The following is a 16,464-nucleotide window of genomic DNA, read 5'->3' as shown; positions in this document are numbered from 1 at the left end:
CCTGCAGAAATACATTTCTGCCTGAATATTTCGTCGTGAAAATTTAATCTTTACTTCACTATGATCTGTGCCATATGCCAATGACCCTATTAATCTGTAAAATCTTTCCTTTCCACTTTTTGCTTTAGTGTCGTATTTCTGTGTTATAAAATTAAATATATATATATATATAATTAAAAATCACAAAAAAGTTTTAAATCATAAAACTTCCAAAAAAATCTTAACTTGATTTTTCCTATCCCTACACTTTTTTGAGCTAACCTCTAGTGTTCATCATGATAACCAATTATGCAATTTTCCTCTTTCTGCTCACTACTTAGATATTTTTCTGATGTGGAGGTACATGGTTTTGAACCATAGGCACTCCGTAACTTATAATCAGGCATGAAAATTTTCTGCGTTTTTGAAAGTCACCCGGGCTGTTTCTGAGATCGATGCAGAACCGTTGAGAAATCGCGACCGGCAAATGTGGGGGTGGGGGTAAGTGGAGGACATGCTCTCTCTCTTCCTCTTTGTAAAAAAACTTTACATCATGCCATCGTATAATATTACGCTGGGTTAGCGATCAAACGCGGGCACCCCTTGTTGCGAACTTTTCGAGTTTGCCTGAGCCGAGATCGTGAAATACTTTGTTTCACATCAAGGCGAAGTAGGTGGGGTTTATGTGGAAAGGTGGAACTAGATGCGTACAAATATCCAATCAAAGAAGAGCAAGCAACCGTCAAAAGAGAGCTGCCTTCAATAATTTCAGTGATCAGTGCTGGCGCCATCTGTCGGACATACGGATAACCACTTGCATTCTCCAGTACACAAAACTCTATGTAAAAATTTAAGGAATGCTCATAAACTGTACAAAGAAGAGCTAGAGATAGAAAATCTAAAAAGAGCAATTAAACATTGCAGAAAATAAAGAAGAAAATAAAAAGTATGAATGGATTGTATAAAAGCTGCTAAAAAGAAATTGAAACAAGCTCGCAAACGGAAATTAGAAAAGTTGGCTGCAAAAGTAGCAAAAAAGAAAAGGCTTTTTCTCTAAAAATTTTTAATCAGGAGAGTGAGACTGAGACAAAATAGCTATTTTTTGTATTCCTCCTTTAACTATATGTTATTTTGTAACTATATTATCTCACATGACTACTTTTTCTTTTCTTATATAAAGTACTGTTTATTGAGCTAAAAGTGAAGATAATTGCGAGCTATAGTATCAGTTGTATATATATATATTATCTCTAAAACTTGTCATTGCCTGAAAATGGGCAGTAATGTATAACATAAATATGTATATTAGTGTGTTGTAATGTTGTGTACAGTATTCATGTATCAACCGTTACATAAAGAGCATCTTAAAGAAGGTTAATTCATTACAATCTCTTGGTGATTTATTGATTTTTTTACAAGATAAAATTAATAGCAAAATAGTAAGTACAAGTATTATTTTAGTTTAATTATATGTTTAATACTTTTTATATTAAAAGGTTGATATTTTATTAAAATGTGTTTTTTTTTTTAGGTTGCGCATGCACAATTAGTTTCTGTGTGATTTTGTGTCCACGTGTTGTTCAGTTTTTTTTGCCAACTTGCACTATCATGCCTGTATAATCATTGCCATTGGCATCATCCCGAAAATTTGATGCTTGCACTGATTGTGGTTAAAAGAGAAAATAACAGAGAACTAGGTCTGTGTCAATTGTTTAAAGCTTGTTCACTTTTCTAGGGAAGAAACTTCATCTTGCTAAAACTCAACTTCAAAGCAACAAGCTATGTCAGCATGATTTGTGGGATAATTGCAGTATCTCTCCTTCAGTATTAAGAAACATTACAGATGAAGGCATAAAAAATATATTAAAAACTAGATAGCAAACTAGATTTTCTTGTTGCACCCAGGCTATAGAACGATGTGTTAAACTTGTGTACGAAGCTTCTAAAAAGGTGAGAGGTGCTGATGCAAGAGACGGCTTGTTTAGGAAGATTCTCTTTAAGATGTGTTATGCCAGAATTTTTGCTCCAGAAAAATGTTAAGGGGCTGTTTTTTAAATAACAAAATAAATATATTCACAATTTGTTTACTAATAATGAAAAACTTTTTCATGTTCCTCATACCTCAAACTTCATATTAGGAATAATTAATTGCATTTCAATGGTAATGAGTTTGTAATTAAGGTAAATTGATAAATGGCAGCAAAATTTTGCCCCCCCCCTTTTTTTTAAAAAAAAAAAAACTTTGATGCCTGAATGGTTTAGTAATACACAGTTGATTAAATTAAAATTCATTCTTATTCTGTATACATATGTAAAATAGGTTTTTTTTTTACCTGTTATGTAGCACTTCATTTTACCTGTTATGTAACACATCACTTTATTAAGAACACATTGCTTAGTTAAAAAAATCAATTTAAAAAGTAAATTTTAAACCCTTATTCGTTTTATTTTCTGTTTTAGCATGGCTCAGAATCTTTTATCCAATCCAGAGCTTCTAAGACAACTTCAGCAGATGCAACAGACTATACAGCAAAATGAAGCCTTGTCATCAGAACTTGATACACAGGCTCAAGCTCCTGTTGTTAAGTCAGAAGATAATGAAGTTAACTATTCATCTGAGGTGCACAGCAAAAGCAGTCCTCAAGCAGTAGTATGTAATTTTGTACATAATATTTTAAAATTATTACATTTTTATCCTGCTTTTCTACCAAACGTTTTGTATGATAATGTTTTCCCTTAGCGATATTTTCACCAATAATTATAGCTATCAACCTATGTTAAACACAATAACATTCTCTAATTCTACAGTTTCTACATGATTAATAGTGATTTTAAAAATAATTTGTTATAGCAAAAAAGTTATATGTTATTTGTCCTGAAGACTTTCTTGGTCATGTCCAATTTCATTTAAATTCTTTGACTTGGAAACTATGAATAAGTTCCAGATAGAATTACTTTGCCATTGCTTATCATTATCTTCCAAGCTAGTTATTGCCAGTCCATTTAGTATAATATCTATGCAGTGAAGTTCAAGAAAAATTGTTTTTAATAATATTAGGAAATCTTTTGATGGCAGCAGCTTGGATTTTGACAAGATAACAAATATGTGTATACATGAATCATTTTACTTAGCAGCTCTAAACTAAGAGATTTTTTTTAAGGGGGCATGATTTTAACTTACTAATTACTGATAATTAATAAATCACAGTAATCTCTCTCTCTCTCTCTTTTTTTTTTTTTTTTTTTTTTTTTTTACATAAAATTTTTCTGAATTAAACTGAGGTCTGAATTCAAAGATCAGATTGCAAATGTTTTTGCTTACATGTTATCTTATATATGGGGCAGTCAGATAACAAGCAGGATTTGGTGTTCCTGTAGTGTAAACACAAAATGGCAAAATTTAGTTAACAATATTTTCAGGAAAATTTAATTGCCAGTGTAATCATATTGATTTAATAACATCTTGGTATCTATGAATCATTTGATATCTAATTTTAAGTACAACACAGTTTTTTAATTGCTTTACTGGTGATATAATTCCTTGTTGAGAATAAGGTACAACATCTCCCTTTATTCCGTCAGCAGACTTCAAATTTTTGTTACTTACACAATTATTATTCCTCCAATGATCGGTAGTTTATAACTGAATGAGCAAAATTTTAGTTATAATCTGGCAGCATTGCGAGAAGAGCTTGCTGAATTCATTTCCACTCCGTAATTACGTTTATGAACATTTTTCTCTTCTAGTAATGGTGACTTTTACCTGCAGTTTTATAACTGGTCATATATTCAAATAATATGAGCAAATCTCTTTAGGGACCAAGAATGATTTAAGTAATTTAGATGTTGTAGCATATAGCTTTATAGATAAATTTCTGATGTTTTATTAATATGCAGTTACTTAACTTGTGAGGGGAAATGATATGATATATTCAGTATGTTTTTTTTTTTTTTTTTTAAATGTATAGTATATGCTGCAGGGCTGTAGTTTCTTCTTTCTATTGTGATATTAAAAAGGCTCCCCCCCCAAAAAAAAACACCCCTTGCTTTTATTTTTCAGAAGATTCTTAGCAAGGTCCTTAAACAATCATCATGCAGCATAGTTCCCGCACAGTTGGAAAGTTAAAAAATAATGTTTTTAAATAGTAACCTGTAAACAAAAATGGTTGTCTTAAAAAGAAAGCAAATGGTTGTAATCTTTTTGTTGCTCAAAGAGTTTTGCTATTCAGATATATGAAAAAGTGTTATTAATTCATAGCTGTTCTTGCCATCTGTTGATGAAGTCTTTGTTATTCCCCTTTAGAAATTAATAATGCAGTTTAGTATACTGTGTAGTGTAGTGTGTTAGGGCATGAAAGAACATGTGTAGGCTCCTGTCGACAATGAAATGGACCTTGTTGCACAAATAGTGGCTGCTGCAGGAACTGTCCGTGATATGCCAGCATTTTTTGAGAATGTTCGGCGGTTAGTGCAACAGTGGTGTGAATCTTGTGTTTGTGTAAATGGTCGGAATTTTGAGCGTCTACTGTGAACCTGTACCTTACCTTGTTGGAATAAAGGTCACATCGTTACCACTTGACTGTACTGTTTCCTTGTGTTAACTTTACTTGTGCGTTTCGTTCATGTAGATGGCGTTTGCGAGCATACTTTCCTATATGAAATCGATTTCCTGACGTCTTCCTTACCTTCCCACAAAATTTGAATGGTAAGTTTTAAAACACCCTTTATATGATCATAGATCTTGGTTTTTGGTCGTATCTCCCAGTAGATCGTTATATCTCCCACTTTTTAATTTTTAGTCTTTATGAATTAGAACTATTAAAGTAAAAGTTCTCACATAAATGTTATGTATTGAATTAATGAAACATAAATCGTACAAATTCTAGTCTTGCACTTTTAATGATTTGCAGTATAATTTTCTTTTATTAAATTTTATTCATCTAAATTGTCTGAATATACTGTATATTTGTGCGGAATTTATTTGAAGAATATTAAATAAAAATATAAACAAATGTATAATTTTCTAATATTTGTATTTAATTTGTTTTGCATTCATATATGGTATATTACTAAGTTTATCCCGAAAATAGTACATATGTTAATTTTATTTTCATTGTATTTTAAAAGTACTTTGATAAATGAAAGCTTTTCCCCCCTACTCAGCTTTTTTCTCTCAAGAAATAAATAAATAAATGAAATTTAGAATGTGTAATAAAATATTAATGTATTTTATACACGAATCATTATAAATAGTTCAGTGACCTAAGTCATTCTGTAAACTGAATGTAAGTTGGTTGGGACTTCTTTTAAAATGGTGTCATCATACACTGCAAAAACCTCATGTGAAATCTCCTGATTTTTCATGTTTCAAAGTTAATAGTTATGTGTAATAATTTTATTTAAATGCTGTATTTTCTGTTTATAACACAATAAATTCTAAAGGGTGAAGGAATATCTTGAATATGAAGCTGAGCTAAAAATCAGTTTATTATTATTAATACCACCTACCTAATTATCCCCCGATTTGTGTCTTTTTACGTCCTAGTTGTCTGCAGTACTTTGGAATCATTTTAAGTTTAGGTCTTCTGTTTAAAAAAATAAGAATAAACTATTCTTATTTTTTTAAGTATAAAATTAGTGTTGGCAAACAGAATCGTGAAGTCATTTTAAAATATTTTTTTGCGAAACTAAGGTTATTGAGAAAACCTTTTTTTAAAGCCTCCATATATTGAATTTAAAACATATTTTTGCCTGTTGGAAGAGTATTGTAATAAATTATTTATAACAGTATATGAAAAGTGCTGTTAAATTTACGTAAAGTCAAATAAGACAGTATTATTGATTAGTTATGCGTAATAAAATATATGTATGTCACAGGCATATGTAATAAGCAAAGTACTTGGCCTAGCTTACTTTCACAGCTTCACTTGATAGAATCATTGTTATCAACTCTTTTAACTATTCCTATATTTCTAGTGTTAATAGATTATCATTGATGCTTAGCTTATAAAACTCATGGTCCTCATCACATTATTTCGAGTTATATTTATTGCTGTTCTCATATTTGGAGTTTACTTTCTACAGTAACAGAAGAGGGTGAGAGATAATATTTTTGTCTTAATCGTTAACAGTCTAATAGATCTTCTATGCAGTAAACTTTAAAATAAAAATTGGATCTAAGTTGTGCTGATTAGTTTCAACACAACTTAGGTTCAGTGAAGTACAAGTCCATAAAAATTATTGTTAAACTGATATAAAATTTTAATTAATTGCAATTAAAGTTCATCATTTTCCTGTTGAGATAAGATGTAAATAATTGGAAATAATAAAGGAAAATGTTAATTTGTTGAATGACTATACACGAGATGAGTCTTCAACCTACCCAAATACCTGTGTAAACACCGATAGTATCCCGCCACCATCTTTGGCAGAAGTTAGAGAAGGAATTAAAAAGCTCAAAAATAACAAGGCCTCAGGCCCTGACTTAATTACTTCAGAACTCATTAAAAGTGTTGCAGGTCAAAACATTGAGGAAATACATCACCTCATCAAATCAGTTTGGAATCAAGAAGTTTTACCCGAAGATTGGAAACTGAGCATCATCTGTCCTATACATAAAAAAGGAGACTCTTTGGAATGTACCAACTTCAGGGAAATCAGTCTCCTTTGTGTTTTCTACAAACTATTTTCCAATATACTTTTTAGCAGACATGTAACTTATACAAAAAATATTGTTTGTGATTACCAATGTGGTTTCTTCAAAGGAAGATCTGCAGCAGAACAAATCTTTAGGCAAATTAACATTAGGCAAATTTTGGAAAAAACTACTAAATATGGTATTGTAACGCACCACCTTTTTGTTGATTTTTAAGTCTGCCTACGATTCAATAAACAGAAAATATTTAATTGAAGCTATGAGAGAATTTGCAATACCTGAAAAACTTATAAATTTGGTCACCATTACTCTTATTGAGACAAAACTTAGGGTTAAAATCCAGAATAATTTCAGAAAATTCTATCCATTTGGGAAGCAAACAAAATAATATATTATCCATTAATAATGTTTATTATACAGTGTAATTTTTGATATTACTTATGGTCAGCGTGATGGTAATTCGTAAATACCATTTTTGAAGAATGTTTTTTTTTTTTTTTTTATGTTTTTTGTTTTTATCTTTGAAGCGAAGAACTCAAGTAGTACTTAGCTGACATTAACTTCAATTTTGAACTTTTTCTCTTCAAAAAATTTTGTTAGGAAAGAAACGAGGGATAATCAGAGAGTTCTAGCTCTGAAGAGTGTAATGAATGCAGCAGAATTTTTCAGCCTGTCCCTACGATTTTCTTTCGAGTTGCCAAAGCAGCATGTGGTCTGGCATTATCATGATGCAGTATGATGTGCTTTCTATTGAACATCGCCAGGTTCTTTTCTTTGACTACTTTCTTTAAATCATCCATCTGCTAACAGCATATTCTCAAATTAAGTTTCAAAAGCTTGTAATGGATGGGTCCTTCGGCACGTACACAACATCTGCTTATTCAGGCTCAGCCTCATTTTAGAGGTGGGGGAAAATAAAGAAGGTGGCAGGTTGTCTGGTGTCATGGTATGTTGTTTTCCTAATGATATTTTTTGTAGGTAACCAACTTTTCGTCACCATACCATCTGATTCAAAAAGAATTCGTTTTTGTTCTGAGCAAACAGAAATGTGCGTATGACGATTCTATCGTGCAATTTTTCTCACTTAACTCAGAAGGCACCCTTTTGGAATACTTATAAACCAACCCTAGTTTATGAATATAGTCCAACGTGGTTTGTTGAACTGGATTAAGCTTTTCCACAGTTTCCAGTGTTGTCAGAAAAGGATCTTGCTCAATCATAGTCTTGCCAATATTGTCATCGATTAAAAAGGGTGCCCAGAGCTTGGCTTACCATTTAGGTCAAAATCACCTGCTTCTCACTAAATTTCAACACACTTCTGTAACATTTCTTCTTTGTGGGAATTTGTACAAAATACAGTGTTACAAATAAGTTTTATCAGTAGCCATATTTACATGATTGCATTTTACTTAATAATGATAAACACATTTGTTTCTGTTGATTTAGAAGGGCATATGTGCATAATTGTAATGATAAACAGTGAAAATAAAAGTGCATGTATGCTGAAACTTGCAAATAACATTATTCCACAGAATTTTCCTGTATACCTTATATATGAAATTTTACACATACACAGACATAATTTCTCCTGATCTCCTGGTTTTACTTCTGAATATACATTATGTCAGAGTTAACAGACTTCGAACGTGGGCAAATTGTTGGAGCACGTATGGTAGGTGCCACGTATGGTAGCAAGGTAGCCGAGGTGTTTAGTGTTTCAAGAGGTACCGTATCGAAGATTTATTCTGCATATTTGAAAAGCGGAAAAACATCATCTGCTAAATCACAGGGCGGACGAAAGTGTGTCTTGAGTGATCGTAACAGACGATCATTAAGGGCAATTGTGACGAAAAATAAGAAGACCACAGCTGCAAAAGTTACTGCTGAAATGAATGTTGTGTTACCAAACCCTGTGAGTACCAAAACAATTAGAAGGGAGCTTCATAAACAGGGAATTGCTGGCCGTGCTGCAATTGAGAAGCCACTCATCAGTGATGCTAATGCCCGTAACAGGAAAAGGTGGTGTTTTAAGTCATAAAGCCTGGACTATGGAGCAGTGGAAGCGAGTAATATGGTCTGACGAGTTTTCTTTCACATTGTTTCCCACTTCTGGCCGAGTTTACGTCTGGAGAACGCCATCTCAAGCCTATAATACAGACTGCTTATTGCCAAGAGTGAAACATGGGGGGGGGGTCTGTTATAGTTTGGGCAGCCATATCATGGTTCTCTGCTAGCCCCATGATAACTGTGTCAGGGCACATGACTGCCAAGACTTACGTGAACATTTTGGCCGATCAAGTTCATCCCATGGTACAAACTTTGTTCCCCGATGGTGATGGTGTCTTCCAAGATGACAAAGCCCCTGTTCACACAGCTCGCATTGTCCAGGACTGGTTTTCTGAGCACGAGGATGAGTTGTTCCATCTCCCCTGGCCACCACAGTCACCAGACCTGAATATTATCGAACCTTTGTGGTCTACATTGGAACGGAAAGTGCGTTCTCGTTATCCACCGCCAACATCGTTATCTGAACTTGCCACCGTTTTGCAGGAAGAATGATATAATATTCCCTTGGCAAACATACAGGGACTGTATTTATCCATTCCGAGAAGACTGCAAGCTGTTTTGGATGCCAACGGGTTTCCTACACCATATTAAGCAAAGAAACATGTTTTTTAAACATGTTTCCATATTTTTGTCCAACCCCTGTATCTAAAAGCATTCATTCATATATTGAAAATTAATTATAGATTTTTCCATTATCAGGAAAGGTAATTTGAAATGGGGAGCTGGGCAGTATTGTTCCTTGTATAAACAATATTTCATAATTTTCTGCTACAGCATGTTTCTGTAAATAACTTTGTCTAATTAAGAAAAACGTATATGGAAAGAATGTTTCAGTCAAGACCAACACAGTAAATGATTTTAACGTTTCAAATGATATTCATCGATATCATTACTACCATTCTTCACAAGAAATTTCTGGCATGGCTTTTATTGTGCTAATGTTTGAGTAATTCGAACCAGCCACAAAATGGATGCTTATTATCCTTGTCAACTTCCAGATCTAGATAAACACAAACTTCAATATTCTTGGAAAGTAAATTTATTTCTATTTTTGTAGCAGAAAGTTTTAACCTCTCACCTCGATCTTGTGTAAGAAACAGTAGAGAGAAAAAAAAAATATATGTGTGTGTCGTAGGTGCATTCAGCTGATCTATGTTTATTAAAGTTTAACTATGCTTTTGCTTGAAACGTTATCTTCATTAAAGTTTGCGATTAATTTAATCTTTTTTTTTTGGAGGGGGGCAGCAGTGATAAGTATTCTTAACTTGCAGAGTGAAGCAAATGCAGCTCCATATGTTACATTTATCATGCGAGTGGAATATGTATATATAATTATCAATATGATGATTAAATTATGTAATTCTTCATCTTGAATTTATTTGTAATTTTGGTCTCAACTTTATGAGAGGCAATTTTATCATATTACAAATAAAATGTGCAAACGTTTTGTGTTTTGTTGTAATAAAGTGCATGGTATTTTTTCAACTGGCGAGTAGATTTCAAAACTGTGGGATAAATGTTGATTACATATCAGAGTGTTTTCTATTAGTTCTGTGTTTGACTCGTGCACAGCTGCTATGCCAGTGGAAAAATTGTAGAACACCATTTCATTTTAGTTATTTTAATATTCCAAAAAATTCATAAAAAGAAGCATGAAACATATATAGTTCATATTAATGCATACTTGAAGGTATAAGATCCAGTTAATAAATTATCCACTGCAAACAAATGGCCCTATAAATGACAATTCAGAAATTTGTTTTTAAAAGTATTTGAACATTAGCACTGTAATTACCTTCATTTTATTCTGTTGAATTATAGGTGAAGCCACTTAATAAGTGGAATTCTATATATATATATATATTATAAAATCAATGGTAGTTTTTTGGGGGGTAAAGGAGGGGGTAACAGTAATGCAGTTGAAATGAAATCAAGATAACACATATTTCTTCTAATAATCCATTATTGAAGGAATTTGTGTCAAGCTTTGATATAAGTAGAGGTTCAAGATTTGGAGAGTTTACTGAGTGCCGTTCGCAGTTTTTATGTATATTTTAGTTTGAACATTTTCAAACGCATTTGTTTGAACACATTTGTTTATTAATTGTCATTAATTATATGTTAACTAAAATGTGTGTGTAAAATATTAATTATATGTTAACTAAATGTATGTAGTAATGGATTTTTATAGTGGTTGTAAAACAAAACTTTTCATTGCAATGGGGGAAATAAATGTATAGATGCACTATTTGAATTACCGCATCATTGAAGGAATTTGTGTCAAACTTGGATATCAACAAAGTAGAGATTCGAGATTAGGAGAGTTTACTATGGTATATGCATCATTTGTGTTTAAGTTATGGATTTTTGTAGCTTTGATTGTAAACCAAAATTTTTGATTGTAATAAGGGAAGAAAAGTATAGATGCATTATTTGAATTTTTTAGTTAATTATAGATTAATTATTTTTTAAATAATTAGATGTATTATTTGAATTTATTAGAATTTTGTTTAAATAGTATTAATATTTTAAATGTTTTGCTGCATATAAATTCAAATTAAACTTTTCTTAAACTTTTTTATTAGAACAGATGATATATTAGAATATTGTTTTTGTTTACTATGCTATGAAAATAAGAGTAACTGTGCTGATTGAAAAAAATAATGTTTGTTAAATATATGGAAGTGCAAAAAGATATATCTTTGCTACTGCCTTGGACCTGCGTCATATTAGCAGCATTCAAATCATTTCCTTTTACAGTTGTTGCCAACATCAGCATATCAGCAGCCAGTTTTGTCTCATAATCTGCCAGTAACTCAGGCTGAGGCTGATAAAGATGACAGAGTAATACCTGAACCACCCATGCCATCACGGGATTTAGATGAAAGATCACTTGCCTCTCTTATGGCATCTCATGATAGAGTAATTAATTTCATACTTCAAATTAGTCTTGTTATAATAATGTTTAGCACTAAGTAATTTAAGCGATAAAAGTTCTGAAATTTGATTGTACATAATTAAGTACAATTCAAATCAGCATTTTGCTGAAGATTTAGTGCATTCATTCTTTTTACATAAATATTTGTCATGTCCAAAAATTAGTGTATGTTATGCATTATTACGTTCATTTGAAAAATTCATCTTAAAGATTGGGCTAAGGAAGTTAAGCAATATAACATGAGATTTGTAATTGGAATTAACACATGTAGCTTAAAAAAGGAAGGGTAAAAAAGAAAGTACAAGTTGAGGCATAGGAAGTATATTTAAGGGAAGTAAATTTTAATGGATGTTATGGACTAATAGTTAAAGTAAACATAATTCACTCTTTCACTCATTATCTTTTAAATTAGTTATTTTTAAATCCAAGTTTAGTATATAAGACAGCTTAAGAGTACCAGCCTTCTCACAGCCGCTGACAAATGAAGTTTCATTTAGAAAGCTGTTGAGAACTAACAAATTTTTCAATTAAACATAGACTAAACAACTCCCTAAAATTCTCCAAACCAAAAACTGCCTAGCACAAATGAAGTTACATTAGAAAGTTCAGAAAAACTTAAAATACTCAAATTAAGTGTGCTTAGAATAACCCAAAATTAAAATTAAAAAAGGCCAAATTAAAAATGATGAGTAAAAAGAGAGGAAAAAGTGCTAACATACCTATCGGCATCCGACTGCTTGAATTGTAATGGAAGTAAAAATGTTGGACAAATAGGGTTGTTTTAAATTACACCAAGCTTTGCAGTAGGGTTTACCAGAAAGGGTAAAATCTTGAAGGTCCGATTTCAAGGTAAAAGGAACAACAGGAGTTGCCATGTTTTCTGGAAGTGTTTCAGTTGGTAATGAAATAAAAATGAGGGGTCGGGAGTGAAATCTGAAAAGAAGGCTACTGGATGACCATCATCGCGTCGTTTTCTGCAGTGATGTTCTTAAGAATATCATCCAAGATGGCAATGCCTCGAAGTCTTTAAAGTATTTAATATTGGCTGAAAAGTTTCAGATCGAGCTTTAATGCGTCTAAGGAAATTGAAAATGGGCTTCTTTTTTTAGTGCACAGGAAAGATAGAAATTGCCAGTAATTCCCTGGAGTGCATAATTAATAGTACTTTTAAAAATTTTAGCTAGAAAACCAATAATGAATAAATGCAAAGTAAAAACCAGTTTGAAACCTAATCCAATTGCACACTGAAAGCAGCAACAAGGGTGGCAATAAATGCAAAATAAAATTAATACATTTAAAACTCGTTCCATATTCAGTTTAAAATATACCATATGAGAAAATCAAAAGCATACTGGTAAACTGCAAGAAAAATTGGGCAAAATATGGGTGGGGGGGAATTGAATTAAGAAATTTACAACTAAAATTTTGTCCTGAATTCATGTCCTTTGCTGTATCGTCATCAGTGAGTTGGTGTAATAAAAGAAGTAAATAAATCAGCCAGTTTCTGAGTCGATAAAGACTCAAAGTTTAAAACTTATTTTAAAAGCAAAAATTATAGCATCAGAATCATAAACATGCAAAAAATCTTAAAAGTCTACTAATAATTTCCAGTTTAAGTGGACCCAGTTAAAAATATGTAAAACAGAAGCAGTACATCATGTGAAAAATAATAATTGAAAATTTGATCTACAAAATAAAAATAAAAAAAGTTAGTTCTTAAAATCTATAACATTACAGCAACAAAAGTTTTGAAAAGAAGAAATATATTTGACTTGTTTAGTAGCAAAATATTGTTGCTAATCCTAAAATATGTTAAGTATAAAACTAGAGAAAACTCCTATTGTAACACAACTTCTGTTGTAATAAAAATGAATAATTTGATCAAATCAAAAAACTTTTCACATGTGGTTGTTTTACTTTTTTGAATTGGTCCACTAAAATTGAAATTGTTATTAGATTTTTAAAATATCCCTTTCTTTAAAATGTTGCTGAAAAATAAACAATGGGTCAAAATTTATATTTTAGCGCTGTCTGAAGAGAAATACTCTTGTTCTAAAAAAAGATGTGAAAAGCATGGTTTTAATATTTCTACATATAAAATAAATGACATAATTAATATGAAAGGATAGAAACATCAAAGTTTACATTTGACTTGGAAAAAAAAAAAAATGCATACCCAACAAAAGTACGTACAGCTCTTATTAAATCTAAAGTCGTATCTCATGTTTCAAAGGAAACTCCAGCCCCCAGAAGAGCTATTGCAAAATCTTTAAATATCTCTGTAGGAACTGTAAACAAAATTATAAAATCTGATTTAAAGCTAATCAAAACAAGCAAACAAAAATATGGTTATCGCTTAGCGCCAAAACATGTTTCTCAGCGTAAAACTTATGGGGCAGATGGCTATATGAAAATTATTTGCCAGGTGAAAAATGGAAATATATAGTTACAATTATGTTGGTTCAGAGAAAACAAGGAAAGTTTTTCTAAAGGTTTTATGGTTATTACTGGATTTTCTTATAACGGAAAACTTTTGTGAATGAGCTGATGTCACTGCATGCCATTTGGAACTTTGCTGTATTGTTTTTTAGTCATAGTCAAAATATCCAATTTTCTTTTCCCATGGTTATGCTGTCCAAAAAACTAAGATCTTCTTCAGCTTGTTGCAGATGACCTTTGCAAGCAGACTCTCACCTCTGCTTTTTGGTCATCCATCAAGACTTTCGGGAAGAGTCGAGCACAGATCTTTTGCATCGCCAAATTTTCAGTGATACTGTGCATAATGTGCAATCTTACCAATACCAATTTCATTTGTGATCATGCGTACACTTAATTCATGGTCTAAATTCAAGCACATGTTGGAGGTTCTTGATGTCGAAGGTTGTTCAGCATGGAGCTCATTCTTCTCAGCCTCTCGGCCATCTGTGCAGAGCTTGAGCTTGTAAAATGTGCAGTTTTTGGCCTGCTTTCATTTTCGAACTCTTGGCCAACGTCTGTGTACCTGATTTCCCCAGTTCATCACATAATTTTATGTTATATCGCTGTTCATTTATACAATAGTTCTCTACATTTTGCACTACACCGAGTCACTTGGCAAGTTTCCATTGAAAATCCGATCTAGCCTGAATAAATGCTCTCAGGCACTTGGCCCATCTTGAAGGTCTCATCTTCCACCACCAAGCATGAACGATGTAAGTGGCCTCTGATATACAGTCACATCAGAGCGAAAAAATTTTCCTGATACTTTTTATACAAACCCTGTACAAACGTTTTAAAATTTACATCTTAAGTGTTTTCTCAACTTTTTGTCAACCCCAGTACTGTATAACATTTTTATGATTTATTCAGTGTAAATGCTGTATTATTTTGTTATTGGAGAGAAGATTCTTATAAAAAGAGTTGTATTTTCTCAATGTAGCTGCATTTCTAAGCAAAATTTGAATTTCCCTTTCTCTTAAGCTTATACATTATTTGCATTTGTTTCATCATAATACGTAAAATATGGATTTTTATATGGTGTATGTAATGGTATTTTTTAGCAGTATTTTATTGAAGGTTGTATGTAACTTAAGAAACTGTGGAATCACTCTGATTGCACTATATATATTTGCTGACCTGTTAAAGTATTATGATAAAGAGCTAAAATGTCTCTCAAACGTATCTACATTTGTATGTAATATTTCAAAACCCTGCAAAGGTGTTTAAGAGCTGTCCCTTGTCTCTGCTTTGCTGATTTTAATTTTATTCCGCAATTATTGTTAGAAAAATAGCAGTGTTATCCAAAGTAATGAAATAAATCCAGTTACTCGAGTATATTTTTATAAGCTTTTATATAATTTCACTCTTGTTATTTGTGCGTAGGAAAAAACTGTTATTCATTTTTAAACTACTACTTGGTGAGCTGTTGAATTCAGATTTTGTACATTTTATTTGTAGGTGACAGTATAGTGTGGTGAAGTGATTATCCCCCCCCCCCCAAATTTGATTTAGATTATTTTAAAATTTAATGTTGTAATGATTTCTTGCATATACATTCATTTAAAAAAAAGTCCCAGAGTTTTACTGCTTGCACTACTAGAAACATAATTTGTGGGGATTTTTTGAGGTGTGGGGATGAATTTAAAAAAATTGCTTATTTTTGATGTCTGACATCTGTGATTTTAAAATTTAATTGTAACTAAAAAGTTTTGAAGTTTTCACAAATTATAAAATTCTCTTTACCTTGTTTAAAACAAAAATGATAAAACTATAGTAATTTTTTTTTTTTTTTTAAACACCTGATGTTTAATTAGAAGAAAAAATTGCATTGTGGTTCTTAGATATGATTTGATTGGAGATTTGAAGTTAAGATTATAGGCTTTTCTAGCTTCAGTATTTATAGCAACTAGTACTGATTTTATTAATTAATCTATCTCTCCTTGCTAGAAAGAATTACCTTCAAAGAAATTAAGCTTATTATCCTTCTTTCTTTGTACATAAATAAATAAATAAAAAAAAAAATTAGGCAACTTTGTAGATCTCAGAATTTTAACTGTTTCCACCAATGGATAGTGTAGGGTGAATTTTTAAAAATGGATTTTTCAAAATTTCTGATTTTTTTGGCAGTTTTTGCTGGATTTTTTGTACCACTTGATATAACAGAATTGTTGGGATTAAAAGAGTGATTATTCAGTGTCAAAAAATTATGTTTGATAACATGTCATTCAAACTAAAAAAGGGGGACGTTTTTATGAAATAGTTTGATATTCATAAAATAATTAATAAACTAAAAGTAGAAAATTTATATAGTTTGATGGTAGGAAGAGATTCCTTTACAAAATTAATC

General features: G+C 31.5%; 1 protein-coding gene across 4 annotated transcripts in view; it reads left to right on the top strand.

Moving 5' to 3' along the window:
* Positions 1–16,464, top strand: part of LOC118202787 (uncharacterized) — a 101,287-nt gene that overhangs the window by 48,373 nt on the left and 36,450 nt on the right. For 3 of the 4 annotated variants that reach the window (XM_035374983.2, XM_085817591.1, XM_085817590.1), the window contains exons 9-10: positions 2,440–2,629; positions 11,462–11,623. In XM_035374983.2, coding sequence (XP_035230874.2) covers positions 2,440–2,629; positions 11,462–11,623 — 352 coding nt within the window. The remainder of the gene's footprint in view (positions 1–2,439; positions 2,630–11,461; positions 11,624–16,464) is intronic. The other variant, XM_085817592.1, reaches the window with a different exon arrangement.

This window comes from Stegodyphus dumicola, chromosome 5 (genome assembly GCF_044657685.1).
Source record: "Stegodyphus dumicola isolate Sdum_Otavi_A_Nest chromosome 5, ASM4465768v1".
NCBI classification, from domain to species: Eukaryota; Metazoa; Arthropoda; class Arachnida; order Araneae; family Eresidae; genus Stegodyphus; species Stegodyphus dumicola.
Note: the sequence above shows the minus strand (reverse complement) of the source record. Positions and strands in the feature narration are given on the sequence as shown.